This window comes from Chelmon rostratus, chromosome 5, assembly GCF_017976325.1.
Source record: "Chelmon rostratus isolate fCheRos1 chromosome 5, fCheRos1.pri, whole genome shotgun sequence".
NCBI classification, from domain to species: domain Eukaryota; kingdom Metazoa; phylum Chordata; class Actinopteri; order Chaetodontiformes; family Chaetodontidae; genus Chelmon; species Chelmon rostratus.
The window spans coordinates 12,935,606-12,950,445 of record NC_055662.1 but is presented as its reverse complement, the minus strand read 5'-3'; the positions used below and the strand labels follow the sequence as shown (position 1 = coordinate 12,950,445).

The window sequence follows — 14,840 nt, the reverse complement described above, 5'->3', positions numbered from 1 at the left end:
TGACCCTGCAAGGCTTGAACTCTTGGGCACCAAGTCACTGCCAACACGAAAGCGACAATCCACCGTTTTCCAGCAGAGAATCATAGCATGTGCCTGGGAAGTGTTGAATCTCATCCCAACTTTTTTTTTCCAGATGGCAGAGTAGAGAAAAGTAGGGCTTTTAATAATGTGGACTAATATGGAGCACCAGCACACAGAAAGATCCATTTATGTTGAAACAATTCCACAACCCTGGTGAACATTAAAATTGCTTTATTATGTGACTCAGACTTAAAGCATACCTACATTTTTTACACTATAAACTATGAAGGCATGTGAAGGCAAACTAAGCCTGTATGGTACTGCATTGCTTTTTTCCACTGGAATGGCACACAAGAGAGCATTGCATAGCATTTTCTCCACTTCAAGGCAAGTGTTGACTGGAAGGGCACCCTTGATGCCACTTTCTCACATATTCTCCACTGGAACCTTAGAGGGCAGTGCAATGTGTTTTCTCCCTTTTAAGGGCATTCCTTCGTGCACTGCATTACATTTTCTCCACTGGAGGGGCACCCTAGAGGGCATTTTATCATGTTTTATTTACCATAGTGGCATCCCTGAGTCCAGCAGTGTGAAGGAGCAAACAAGAAGAATGTCCACATATATTGGGAAGCAAATACAAGCTGTTTGTCTATGTAGAAGTTAACAATGTTACTTCTCCTTTTCAATCTAAGCTGACTGAACCTGAGTTTACAGTGACAAAACAAGTGAAACAAAGAGTACATCAAAATTGTTGCTCCTCTTTATCATGCAGATGACTGCTCCAAGGAAACATTTCACAATAGCACTGACCACTGAACATATTTGTTTTTTAATTGGTTATTTCTTTAAGTTGTTTCAAAGTAGCGACAATAACTCATCCCAATCCACACATTTCATTCCATTACATGTTTCAGAACTGTTTTTTTCTTGCCCATCAACTTCACCAACTACATTACAATTCAGTTACTCAGCCTTTGTCTTTGTTTTTCCCTTTTGGCCACAGCACCTCCGGAAGCAGAATTTGCAGGTCTTGATGAAGAGGAGTATGAGGAAGAGAACGATGGCGAGGAGAAGGCCCAGGACATCTAGGCTGTGATACTGGTACCAGGTGAGCTCATGGGCCTGGACCCTCAGGTGCTTGGCTCCTTTGTTTCTCATGGTGTACTCGATCCAGAACACGGCCTCATCCAGAGGGCTGACTGGTCTGTCATGGTGGATACTGGACAGCCACATGGCATTCTCCTTGTACCTGAGAGTGTGGATATGCAGGGGTGAAACTGTGAGTTAATGCATTTATATATTTTCAATTTGTATGCATTTTTCTTTGCTGTGGCTATGAAGGGGGAGATGGGTAGAATGTTTTAGTCAAGCCAATATATTAGGGGAAGTCCAGCCAGTTTTGTAATCTCATTGTGACCTTGAAACTCTGTGGTGGTAATGGAACTCGGTCATACTGCATTAGACCATGGCTCCCTAATGGCATGTCGTCAGTCTGTATCATTATCAACTTTGAACTCTCCCAAAGGGCAAAAAAAGCAAAGGAAAATAGCTTATAATACTCCAAAACAAACCAAGTGCAGGTTAGTGAGCTTACGATTTGTCATTGATGACAGCATTGATTGCATCTCTAAGGTCCTCAGTCTTCATGAAGTTAAAGTCCACAATAGTCGCAGCTCCCTTAGCCTTCATGTGGATCATGTTTTCTGGCTGGTCAGCAAACATGGGGATTCCCACCATGGGAACGCCGTGGTAGATGGCCTCGTAAATCCCATTGGTGCCACCATGGGTGATGAAAGCTCTGGTCTTGGGGTGACCTGATAGGGCATCAAAAAAAAAAAAAAATCTTAAAAATATGGTGCATTCAGTTGTCTTCTTGCAGCCTCATGCTAAAATTGTTTTAATTCATTTTTCCCCTGATCTGTGTATACCCAATAAACCATAATGATAAAGTGTTAACAGAATTTTAGAAATCTGGGCAAATTTAAGAAAAATAAAATCTGAAATATATTGAGATAAGTATTCAGACCCTTACCTCAATATGTAGTTAAAGTACCTTCAGCAGTGATTACAAGTGCTTTGTACTGCTGGATTTGAGAATTCTCTACCATTTTTCTTCGCTGATCCTTTAAAATTCTGTCTGTTTGGATGGGAACTGTCTGTAGACTGCCATTTTTTCATTTCAGAGATGTTTGATTGGGTTCTTGACCGGGCTCTGGCTGTCCTACTCGCGGTCATTCACAGAGTTGTCCCTAATACCTGTGTCAGACTACATGATTCTAGCCCGATTTTGAAACGATTCAGTCATGGTCAACCAATTAACAACACCCCAATGAAAAGTCTAGCATGTCAGATTAGACAGACTTGGCACGTCTAGTGTGACATCTCCCACAACATGAGAGGAAGAGTGCTGGCTGTTCCAGACTTCTTCCATTTAAGAAATATGGAGGCCACTGTGCTCATGGGAACCTCTGCAGGGCTCTGCAGGCAGTTGGCTTGAATTGAATCGCTTTGTTTTTGTTCTGATATGCACTGTCAGCTGTGACACCTTATATAGCCAGGTATGTGCCTTTCCAAATCATGTTCAACCATGTCCAGTCAATTCAATTTACCACAGGTGTACTCCAGTCAAGAGAAATGGGCTGCACCTGAGCTAAATGTAAAGTGTCATTGCAAAGGGTCTGAATACTTACATCAATATTTACATTAAAAAAATCTGTTAAACAGTGTAGAATATTGTTTAGGATTTTGTTCTGTCTAAACTAAAAGATTATCAGGATACCTTGAGAAGTCCTGAGAATTACAGTCTTGAGTGGCTGTTCGGTAGGCTTGATAAAAGTTTTACTTACCCAGTAGGTCATTCTGAGGGATCCAGTTGTATATTCTGGTGTTGGCACCCAGAGTCTGTGGTTTTTCTCCACTGTATCTCCACAGCACCTATAAGCAATCGTAATAACACTGTTCTACCGAAAGATTGCTAATTCTATGTCTTAATATACTGCTAAATAGTACATTTAAAAATAAATGCTAAGGTGATTAAGAAACATATTTGTATTTTGTAACAAAATTTCAGTACTTTTAGTAAAATGGTTGATCTTCAGTGTGGTTTGAGGTGAACGTACAAAATCTATCTGATGTGATTTGTTAGTGTCACTCATTTTTTAAAATCCCATCTCCACCTTTCCCATCAAATGTTCTTAAATTGTTCTTAAATTGCAATGTTTTTGCCTTACATCCTGTGCTAATATCCCTTTTCATTCAGAAAGAAACACCATATCATTAGAACTTTATTATAAGATATACTGCAAATCATGTGTCTGTTGACCTCCTACCTTATCATCATTTGATTAATATCTAACCCTGCAGAGAGGTGTTGGTTTTATTGATTGCGAGCGCGGTATGAATATCAGTTTGAGGTTTAAACCTTGCTTCCGATGGGAAACCATCCCAGTTAACTTTTAGCTTCCTTTGTTTTTGTTAGTTACATAACATCAGTGTTAGAAGTAAAATTGAAGGTTTACCTATTTTGAGCCATTTCAGGTCTCTACAAGTTGGTTTTCTTATGAAATAAATGGTTGCCTCATATGCTGGACTTGACTAAAACATGCTTTAACTTTAAAACTTTAACAGAGTATAACTGCATTTAGAGGTCAGTCGGGTTAATTCCAGTAGGCCTCCAACCTTGTCTTTTTTTCCTTTCAAGATTTTAGCTTTTTTTTTTAATGGATAGTGAGAGTGAAGAGGTAGACAGGAAATGGGGGGAAAACAGGGGCATGACATGCAATAAAGGTCGCCAGCTGGCATTGAATTGGCAACTCCAGCTGGACTTGGACTGGCAACGGTCACAACAATGCCGCCATTGGCATGTAAAAATTCATCCTCTGACCTTTTGCGGGATCTGAGCGAGGGCAGAGGCTATCATGTTTCCTTTCTCTGTGGTGATGTTCTTGATCATTGATCCCAGAGTGAAGACCACAATGCCTGCATCTCCAGAACTCTGCACAAACTCTTCCATGTCCTGCAAGAAGAGTAACTATGTCAATACAAAACAACCAGCAATTTATTTAGTTTAGCATGCATGTGATAGCACGGACAGCCCTACCTCTGGTAAAGGTTTAGCAGGTCTGCAGTGGATCCCACCAACAAATTTGAAGTTCGGGAGGAAAGGACGAGGGAATTCAAAATCCCAGTAGGTACGAATCAACCAGATGTCTGCTTTACCCATCATCTCACAGGCACTGGTGGGTGTTCCTGTCACAAGTAATGGATGACAGCTGCCCATTTCACAGTATCCCCAATACTTCAGATGTGAATGCTAAGCTTTTACTTGGATTTATATTTTGATTTTATTTAGAATATCAAATTGTTAACAAAAGTAATTTGACTTAAAACATTGTAATTAATCCAAAGCAGTTCAAACATTATTGGACTTTATGTGGTCCATGAAAAGTGTTTTGGTACACACACAGTGCTTCTTGTAGCTGAGTTACTCACCTTTGATTTCCGAGTAATATTCATCGACGGCTTTCCAATAAATGCCACTCATCACAATATCTTGTAGTGCGTAGAAGAGGAAGTTCCACACTCTTTCTGTGAAGTCCATCTTATCAGTGAGTTTGCTCATAGCGCCTGGGACAAAGGATGGTGGAGCAGGTAGCTTACCACAGTGTCTCTCCCAGTTATTTGCGAGGGAAAAGCGCAGGGTGAGGACCAGGGGGATGCCCAAAATATCTGCTGTTAAGTCACTGCCGGCGTAGATGGGGTCAGCCAAGAGAAGGTCATATTTTCCATCCTTGAGCCTCTTCATGATGGCGTCTGATTTCAGCACGCCGTCCAAATATTTCAAAGTATGCTGCAGGTCGAGCTTCATCAAATCTATGAATTTGATGTAAATCTGCAAGTAGCTCATATGATCCATCTCGTACATGGAGAAGTGAAGGAACTTTTCCATGAACTCCTTCAAAGCCTCCACTGAGAAAGAGACATTGAAGGGTTCATAGCGAATGCTGGAAGGCTCACTGGTGTTCATGAACAGTGTTGCGCTCGGGACCAGAACCGTCACCTGGTGCCCCCTGTCGATCAGCGTCTCCAGCACAGGTTTCAGGTTAATCCAGTGGCTGCCATCAGTGTACCACACCAAAATGTTGCCTCCATTTACGCTCCATGTCAGAGAAAGTACCAGCAGGATGCAAGCAGAGAGTCGCTCTCCAAGCTTCATGGTGTCTCTGTGTGAGGTGGAAAGCCTGCTGTGGCCTGATCCTTTTTAAAAGACACTAGAAAAATAATTATTAACTAAAAAAAAGCTCTGAACTCTGGCTTGTAACTCCTCTTTGCACTGTATGACTGATTAGATAACATCCCCATAAGCAAGTGGTTAGAGGTAAAGGGTAGTGGCTGCAAAGTTAACAGTCAGTATTACTTTAAATACTAAGAGGGATCTCTAACCTGTCTTGGAAATCCATTGTCAGAAAGCAAAACCAGACTTCAGATCCCCAGATTCTAGTTGTTAGCCGTGGAGAGATGGAATAAAGTAACAGAAGAGGACAATGATTTCATCTAAATGGGCTTGGACACACTCACATAATATGAGGAAGTTGTGTGTGCATGTGGCTGCCTGTTCACAAATCCCCCTGCATACCACTGAAGTGTCGTGACGCCTTGGCTTCATTGAGAGGACGATTATTGTTGATTTAGGATTTCAAGGTGAGTTAAAATTCAAAGTGCAACCAGATTTTGTTTGAAAATCACATTTCAAAAGTAGTTGTATTGTAACCATTTTATTCTCACTTGTGATAATTTTAACCACCACTTTGGTCCAGACTAAACTGGACAACTACTGGATGGATTGCTCTGAAATTTTGCCTCAACATACATGGTGCCAAGAGAATGTTGTCAGTATACATTAGCTGTCCTCTATCTTTTGCCACCGTGAGGTTGACATTTTTAGTTTTTACTATTTAATGAGTTTACATTAATGTTTGGTGAGATGTCCGTGGGGAACGGAGTTATTCCTAAAAGGTGGAGTGAACCATTCTGGCTGTCAGTTCAGTTTGTGCACTGAAAAATAGTAGCCCTGTCTCTGTTAATGTCAAACAAAGTGACCAAACCTCACAACGCTATTCCAGCCAATCAGCAACAGTTGGTGTTTGTGCTCGTGCAGAGAGAAAGTGGAAGGGGAGGGGAGATGGGGGACCACAGGGATGGTAAATCTGGCAGGGTAATGCTATAACGCTTCTCTAGTTTTTTTTTTTTTTTTCCCCATTTTTAAAATTCAAAATAAAGGAACCAGAATGTATTTACAGACACTTAAAATCCAATATCCCCCTTTAGGTTTTCCTTTTCTCAAAGATTATTTCCATTCAGTATGGATGAGAGCAGAAATAACGGGAGCAATATTACAGTTTTATTCCGGGTGACACAACACAGCAACTGGTATTCCCAGTTTGCATTGTGAAGATGGAAAGATGGCAATATCAACAACCTTTCTCCAGACTGACCCACCCCACCTTTAACTGTTCATGTGGTGCCACCAGCAGGTCATATTTTGTGAGTTTGTCTTCCGATTGGGTTGGCATGCTCAAAAATCCCATGTACAGAATTCCATGCTTCCCAAACAACGTATCCGAATGACTTCTCCTCTGGTACCACCGTGAGTTTGACCTCTGTGGTCTTGATCGAAATGTCTCGACAACTGTTGGATGGATCACTGTGAATTTTGGTGCACACATTCGCGTCCTTGTCAGGAACGAATTGTAATTTTACGACAAAATACCTGCGAACATAAACGCATTCCCGTCACCATCGGTTTTACTTTGTGTTTAGTGCTAGTTAGCAAACGTTAGCATGCTAACATGCTTAACCGAGATGATGAACATAAACACTGTATCCGCTCAACATCAGAATGTTAACATTGTGAGCATGTTAGCGTGCTGACATTAGCATTTAGCTCAGGTATCACTGGGCCTGAAGCAAAGCCTCACGGAGCTGCTGCGTGGCTGTTGACTCTCTTGTTTTATCCACCACTAGAATGAGGCAGCTGATTTCAGAAAACGTCTGGGGTCAGTTAGGTCAGCTCGGTGTGAATATTGGGGAGGCGGGGGTTGTCGACCATGCCTTTAGGAACCAGTGGCGTCAAGGCTGTGTTGCTCTTGGGAAATGTCACCTCCAACTGTTTGGGTGTCTAAATCTTAACTCTGGGTGCTTTGGCCCCCTCATTAACATTGTAGATTCCTTTTGACGATGGATTCAGGAGCGTCTGGAAAAACAATAAGCATTTGAATGTTGAATTCAATGCCCTGTTGAGGGAGTCAGTGGCCATTCAGGGTGTGTAAGTGTATAATGTGTTGTTCTCAGACCTCCCCTGGTGGTGCAGAGAGTGCGTGAGTGAAACTAATGATTGGTATATTCCGGTGTTGCATGCAAAAAAAGAGTCATTTAGTTGAATGTGCAGTTTGCCCTCATCTTTAGTTTTATTGGGAATTCAGGAATCCAACCTCGTCTCTCTACATTCCTGCTGTTTCCTGTCCTTCCGTCCGTCTTCCTCGCTCTGTCTTTCCACCACAGGGTAAGGGTTACAGCGTATTGCTTTTTGAAGTAGACATTTGCATAATCAGATTAGGATGTGTGATTGTCAGTGGGCTCCCCCATCAGAGGGTGCTCCAGAAGAGAGAGGGTGCTGTCCAGCTCAACAATGGATGACTCCCCTCCTCTTTCACCCTCCAATCAGCCTGCACCTGCATCCCACCCACCCATCCAGGCTGCAGGTCAGCCGCAACGGCGGTCCACGCTCGGACTTTCAGCCGTGGAGGGGTGAGAGAGAGCCAGAGGAAATGCGAAGAAGGAGGGGGGGGGGGCTCGAGTGCATGACGGGAGTGGGAGGGCAGGGGTTGAAGCTGAGATATTTAAACATGCAGAGTGTGAATTGGCTTTAAGGGGATAAAGAGCTCAGGGCCTATCGGTTGGCACCCAACTCCAGAAATTCTTTTTCATGGGCGCCTCAGCCGGGAGAGCGAGGGGCTGCCTGCACTGATCTGGCCCATTGTGATAACAGATTCAGACAGTGTGCTAGACGCTGATAAGGAAATGTGCTCTCAATAGACGATTACCCACATACTTGGGAGAGAATAGTCAATCAGGAAAATATACTTGGTGGAGGGAATGAGAAGCATACAGATTTGTTATTATTTTCAATGCAGGGTTTCATAATCCTGCTAGAAAGTTGAGGTCAGAGTGATGATCATGCTGTGATTGGGCGATTTCTGTAAATAAGGTGTATCAGCAAAATGCATTTTGCAGCCTGATAGCATGTGTGCACGAGCTGTCATATGCCTTCCTATTTAGTTTCAAATGGTGAATAATAATTGAATAAGTAAACATTAGGGACTCTGAATTACACCAAAACATTCAACATACAAAGAACTATTTTTAATATGCATCCTATATTACCAGGAGGTCCAGCTATTAATAAATAGTAGGTGGGTTTATTTGGTATTATTTCAGTTTACCATGAAATTGCTCAATTCACCGTAAAATTGCACATGAGGTAAGAACTACCCAAATGCATGCTGCGGAAGAGCCACCTCACTGCTGCTGTGCAGTTGTCACTCTCTCAGCGCAATATGATTTATTTAGGTTTTTTTTTTGCAGGATTACAAAGGGTCACCTGTCAGTTCCCACAGGCCTCCAGTCAGTGTGTCCAGCTGCCCTCTGTTCCGTTTACACACCATTAGCCGGAGTTTAACAGCCAGAGTGAAAGCGCCCAAAACCAACTCAGTGTTTACTCTTCAGCTTATTTAGTTGCAGCCTTTTCCCGGAAAACGAGGCACATTTTCTACAGCCACAATAGACGATTAGGCATGTAAATGTCTGACCTCGGTTTAAATGGAGCCGGGTGCCAATGAAACCGCTGATATTAGAGCTGGAGCTGAAACAAATAGGCCATTGATCAGTTATTTTGTTAATAGATTAAGTCATTTCTTATGCAAAAATAGCAAATATGTGCTTGTAGCAGCATCTTCATATTATTGTAAACAGTTTTGTGTTTTGGACTGTTGGTGTAAAAGTTGAAGACATTGCTTTGGACTCTGGAAGATTAAAATGTGCATTTCTCACTATTTACTATTTCCTGACATGTAAAAAAAAGTCTAAGCAATTAATCAATTAATGGATTCATTGAGAAAAAGATAATTACTTAATAATGAGTTGTGTCATTTTGGTTATTTTTCAAGTAATTCCTGCCTTTATATTGACTAGTTATGACTTCAGTGCTATTAAATACTGTGTGCAGCGGCAAAGTGGTGTTTTCCTTCGAGATACTCCACCTGCGCATTGGTCAACTGGACAGCGTTTGACTCCAGAATGAACTCTGACCCTGGGGTTACAAGTTAAGCTGTCACTTTCAGTGCTGCTTTCTCATGCTGCTGGTCAGTAGACAGAGAGCAGAGGTCAGCTTTGTGTCCACACGGGCATCACAGAGCTTGTGGACAAATGTTTCTGGCCTTATTGAGCCCGAACAAAGAGGCAGAAGCTCTGCTCTTAACTCAGTTTTGTCTTACACTGTGTGAACAGTGTGGCCCAATTCCACGCTACATACAAATAGTCTTAGTATACTGTTTTAGTAGTTAGTATGCAAAAAATCAACACGCCAAACAGTTTCATACTAACAGGAAAGATGCAGTATGTGTGCCGATGCATGCCACTCAAACTGAGAAATTTGCAAATGTTTGTCCAAGGATTTAATCATTCATTTTTGTTTGTTCCTGTTTTACCACAGTTTGTTTACATTTTTCCAACTGTGAGCAGTTCCTCCGTTTCCTTCGTGCATTGCATTGTGGGTGATCTGAGTATATTTACTTTTGTCATTTTTATCAGTGTGAACATACACTCAAGCCATGTGGTAAACAGAGATATTTCCTGCTATAAAAAGTACTTATGTGTGTGTGAAGTAATTTGAGCAAAAAGCTGCAGAAAGTGTTTTTATTAACAAATCATTTATTAAATAAATAGTTCAAATAAATAACATACTGTATATTCACAAGCAAACCAAAATAACTTACAAAAGAGGTATCAGCAGATAATTAGCACACTCTTCACAGGAGACAATCAATTCATAATCTTTGGCTATATGACATGCATATTTTACAAAAATGGAAAGACTTTGAAATAAAAATTTCAAATCGAAAGACTTTGAAATAAGAAGATATTTGCGTGGTGAAGCAGGGAATTACTGAAAGAGGATTGTCAGTTTTGCTGAAATTCCTCAGCCCCATCCATAGTACCACAAGTCTGTAAGGAACAAATACTGAACAACGTCGTGTAAAGGGGAAACCGGGAAAAATCTTTCTCACAACTGATTCTTCTGAAGTCACATAACCTTGAGAGATAAGAGAAAAGGTCAGATTTTGCCTTCTCAAGAATAAAACAGCATGTCGATGGAAAAAAAAAAGTGCCCTTGGCTATTTTGAGGCGACTGCAGTCTGCAGAATTGGCTGAGCCATTATCTATTCAAATGCGTTGCTGAATCTATCGCTTGAAATGAGAAATTCCTTAATCCCCTCCATTTTCCTCACCGGCAAAAACACCCTCTCATTGCAAAACCAAATTAGTTCCAGGCGGCCGGCAACAAGGAATATTAACATGAAGACATGAAGGGAATAATGTACATCCAGGTTTACATCCATGCAAAATACAAATTAATTTTCACCCGCAAATCATATTTCAACAGTGATCAGCGTGGAGGCTGCACCCACATGTTCAGCCACGTCCACAAATATCACACAATATTGCAGCTTCTGCAGTGAAACACAAGTCACACACAGGGTGGCAAATGCTGAGACAAATTGAGTCTGGAGGAAGGACAAGATCAGTTTTTAAACCCAGGGAAAGGGTCAAAAAGTCCACTCAAGAGTTTCTTTCTTCTTTCTTCTATTGTGTGGCTGTAGTTCTACCAGGCCTCAGAGCTGTCACAGCTGGATCCAGGTGAGGGGACTTCTGTGTCGCTGGTCATGGCCCAGGGGTGTGGAGGGGAGTGCAGCTGTTCCATGTTTCCTCTGAGAAAGGTGAGCAGAGCGGTGGGGGAGTGGCTGGCCGGCTGACCGTTTTGGCTCTCCAGCAGCTGCACCAGGAAGTTGATGTAGCGCATGGCCAGGCGCAGGATCTCGTTCTTGCTCAGCTTCTTCTCCGGAGGGTGGGTGGGGATGAGCTTGCGAAGCTCGGCGAAGGCGGTGTTGACGTTGTGCTGGCGCCAGCGCTCCCTCGTGTTGGTGAACACCTTCCTGGTCATGGTGGTGAGTAGAGCTGCAACGATCAGTTGACACAAAATTAATAATCCTGGTGCTGAAGTGAGTGACTGGAAGGGGAAATGTCAGCAGAAAAAACTGGAGATACAGATATTGATTGAAATCACTTGTAAAATCCCAAGAACATCTACCTGAATTTGCTGCTTTCTGCAAAATGCAACCCTGATATTTTTCCTGTCTGTTTTGAAGTAATATTCCTTAATATTCAAGAGGTTTTTGGCTCTGAGCCTTTCACTTTATCTATACATTTTGACAAGTAAATGATAATATCATGTTTTCATATGAGAGGTCTTAACATTTAAAAATGTGTTGCAACTACATTATAAGGCATCAAAAGCCATTTATTCAATTGTAATAAAGTGCTATTAAATGATCAATAGGGCAGTTAAAGTAAAGTGTTATCAAGTTTGTTTTAAAGACTTTCTGGTGAATTTAAAGGCCGTTCTACAACAATAACATTATTATCTTCTATTTGATTCAAAGTCTTGTATACATGCATGTAATTCATGTACCAGTACACTATAGCTGTGAGCAAACAGCACACAGTGTCCCCTTGCGATACACATTCTGGTTGATTAATTATTTACTTGACCAAAGTGGAAACACGTGGCCTCAAGGGAAGAAAAAAAGAAATCCTTCCATATGCGGCAAATTTCTCACCTGTATGCGTGCAGAAATGTGCAGGAAATCTCAGTTGCAGAGTTGTCCTCCGCGGGTCACCAGTGGTCCAGGAGTCCGGTGTGAATGTCCACTCAGTTCCGTCCTCTCATGCTTGCTGAGAGAGATCCGTATGAGCGAGAGGGAGGGAGAGAGTGAAAGAGAGAGATAGTAGGAGGGAGGGAGGGATGGGGAGCAGATAGAGAGAGAGAGAAGGGGTAAGACTGCTGCATGCTCGCATCCCACATTTTATAGCAGGGTGAACCCTATTGTGTGACGTGTGCTGCCGTGGAGCCTCTGTGGCATTGTGTGAGGTTGGTGTTAAAACACCACCCCCTCCCTCCTATCATTTAGAACCAATGCAGGTGGCTTTATGATTGTACTGTCCATAAATCATCACGTAAAATGATCTCCATCTGTGTTTCTGTGCAACATTTGAAGGGATTCGGGGTCTTTTTTCCCCACAGCTTTCAACAGCCTTTTAAGTGACTATTTGTGCTGCTTTTATGATTCATTGCTCATTTAATCCTTGAAGGTTCGCACTAAAGGTGACAAATAAATTCCCATTGAAGTGAAACTGAGACGTTCGTCTCTCTGATCCTTCTCTTACTGCTGTGGACACTTGTTCTTTTCTGTTTCTCAGACATTAGGCATGGACAACCCACCTTCCCCTCCACCGTGGAAAAGACCTTGATATCACCGGCCGCTCTGCTATTGAATTCAGCCTGATTGGGCCACAAAAGGTAAAAATACCATATCCAGATTGACAGTTGAACAATATGGGTTTTGTTATGACTATGGTAATCTTGTTGAGCCATTCCAAGGGGCCACACATAAATTATAGAGGAAACAGGGAGAGCACAGCGTCCTGACTCACCTCTCTCCAACCACTCCTCACTCCTCCTCTCTCCCCCATCTCTGCCTCCTACTTTCAACCTCCGTTCAGATAGAAAAAAAAAACAAGTCTAGTTTAACCAATTGTCACTGTTCTTTTTACACCCTTCAAGTGTTGTTTCAAAGACGCAGCCTTCCATAAAAGTCTCTGTGTGGAGTAGGAATTTACATAATCCGATTAGGGGCTGGGATTAGCCCCGGGCCTGGAGAACAGGCCCGATGGGGGCCGTCTTCTGAATCGGCCATTCATAGGCCCTGCTGCACGTCCAAGAGGCTGCACCTGCAGGCCAGGCGCCGCCGCTCTCTGGCTCCATCCAGCCTCCACTGCAGGCTGACGGTCTGCAGACACGCTCACTGTAGGACATTTTGGCCAGTTCGTCACACCGACATGGCCAGGTGAAGATTACACCTGATCTGTTGTAATTTATCTGTCATGCAGTTTGGAGCTGAAGGCAGATTCAGCATGACAAGCAATGGAGCCACTTGTGGAATGAATTACGTTGAATTGAATATAGTTTGATATGTCAGCACACTGTGAGAGTCTGTATGACAAAGCTGAGATGACTCAGTCTGACTAATATGCAGACAGTTCCTGGACAGAGAATTGGTGCTGCACTTTTAGATTAGAGCTATAACAATTAGGCCAATAATGAATTAGCCAATCAAAATAAAAAGGAATTGCCAATCGTTTTAGTCATTTTTCAAGGAAAAATGCCAGATATTCACTACATGTTATTTTTGATTATTTGATTGCATTTCCCATTAAAAGCATTGATCAAATTTTGGGTTTTGGAGTGCTAGTCAACTAGAACAAACCATCGGAATAAATATCAAGCTGTGGGAAATCAAAGATGATTGGCAGATTAATCGATATTCGAAATAATCATTAGTTGCAGCTTTGCCTTATAGATTTAGATTTCATGGTTGCAGATTTACACTGCTGTATATACGGGCATATCCAGCAGTTCATTAAAACATTCCAACACACCACATACCAACAACACTGACAGTATGAATACTCCAAGTAATAACATGCAATAGGAAACATTTGAAGTAAACCAGGGTCATTAGGCAGTAAACTTCCGATTCGTTGACTGAGCTCACCAGCTTACTCCTGTATTTACTGCTCAGGTTACCTTGTGTGAGATGTTATTAGGTCAAATAATTATCAACTGCCATGGTACATTCTGGATGACAAACAATGAAATGAGCTCTGACTGTTTGGTTTCTTCCCCACTTTGATACAGATCATCCCAATCAATGCACTGATGGCCAGCTGTACTGTCGTCACTGCTGGTTGTTGTGAAGCTCGTTTGCTTCCAAGTTGATACAGTGGATCAAAAGAGTGAAAACATGTCCGCATTTCACTTCACCAATCAGTGTTTTAAAAAACAGTTTTAACATCACATCAACTGTCACTCCAGAGTTATTCTCTCACCTGCTTGCAAATGAATTTACATCGATTTCATTAAATGGTAGACATACAGTTAGTGAACAAACCCTGACTTGATATTGTAATAAAGAAAATAGAAGAAATGAATATTTATATAAATCCAGTTTATCCATCACAGATAAAAATATTGGGAGGATAAATTTATTACGACTCGTTGGGCCATTTTGCCTTGCCGTGTTTGTAGGATTTGGTGGAGGGACTCAACGTGACTTGAATACTGTCTCAGATGACTGTGCATGGCGCCTTACCCTCCATCACCTTGTCTTATTAACACATTGCAATGTCGATTATTGTGATTTCCCTCAGGAGTGCATCATTTCTTAAATCAGTGCAGGTTTAAGCAAACAAAATGCACATCTCAGTCACAAGCCCCCCTCGCTGGGGCCCTGGGTTTTATTGACAGAGGAAACACACAGGTGACACAGTTAACTGCTGCCTGTGATTAAAGATAACAGCTGTGTGACCTTTCAAGCTGCAGCCAGAGCAGATTCATCTAAAGGATGGCTTCGGTTTAAACAGCC

The 14,840-nt window shown here is 42.0% G+C and overlaps 2 protein-coding genes across 2 annotated transcripts; both read right to left on the bottom strand.

Annotated features, from left to right (window-relative positions):
- Positions 1-891: 891 nt before the first annotated feature.
- Positions 892-5,236, bottom strand: LOC121606208 (UDP-glucuronosyltransferase 2A2-like). Its single transcript, XM_041936403.1, has 6 exons — positions 4,513-5,236; positions 4,121-4,269; positions 3,905-4,036; positions 2,868-2,955; positions 1,616-1,835; positions 892-1,270 (listed from the first exon to the last, which is right to left on the bottom strand). The coding sequence occupies exons 1-6, from the start codon at positions 5,234-5,236 to the stop codon at positions 985-987; spliced, it is 1,599 nt and encodes a 532-aa protein (XP_041792337.1). The 3' UTR covers positions 892-984.
- A 5,724-nt stretch (positions 5,237-10,960) lies between these two features.
- On the bottom strand, positions 10,961-11,299 carry tal2 (T-cell acute lymphocytic leukemia 2). Its single transcript, XM_041937475.1, has one exon. It carries the CDS (start codon positions 11,297-11,299, stop codon positions 10,961-10,963), a length of 339 nt encoding a protein of 112 aa, XP_041793409.1.
- Between the last annotated feature and the right edge of the window lie 3,541 nt (positions 11,300-14,840).

Coding starts and splice junctions, on each gene's coding strand:
- LOC121606208 (XM_041936403.1), bottom strand. CDS start 5,236: ATGAAGCTTGGAGAGCGACTCTCTGCTTGCATCCTGCTGGTACTTTCT. Junction 2,956..3,904: donor TCGCTCAGATCCCGCAAAAG/GTCAGAGGATGA, acceptor GATTGCTTATAG/GTGCTGTGGAGATACAGTGG. Junction 1,836..2,867: donor CCCTCAGAATGACCTACTGG/GTAAGTAAAACT, acceptor ATGCCCTATCAG/GTCACCCCAAGACCAGAGCT.
- tal2 (XM_041937475.1), bottom strand. CDS start 11,299: ATGACCAGGAAGGTGTTCACCAACACGAGGGAGCGCTGGCGCCAGCAC.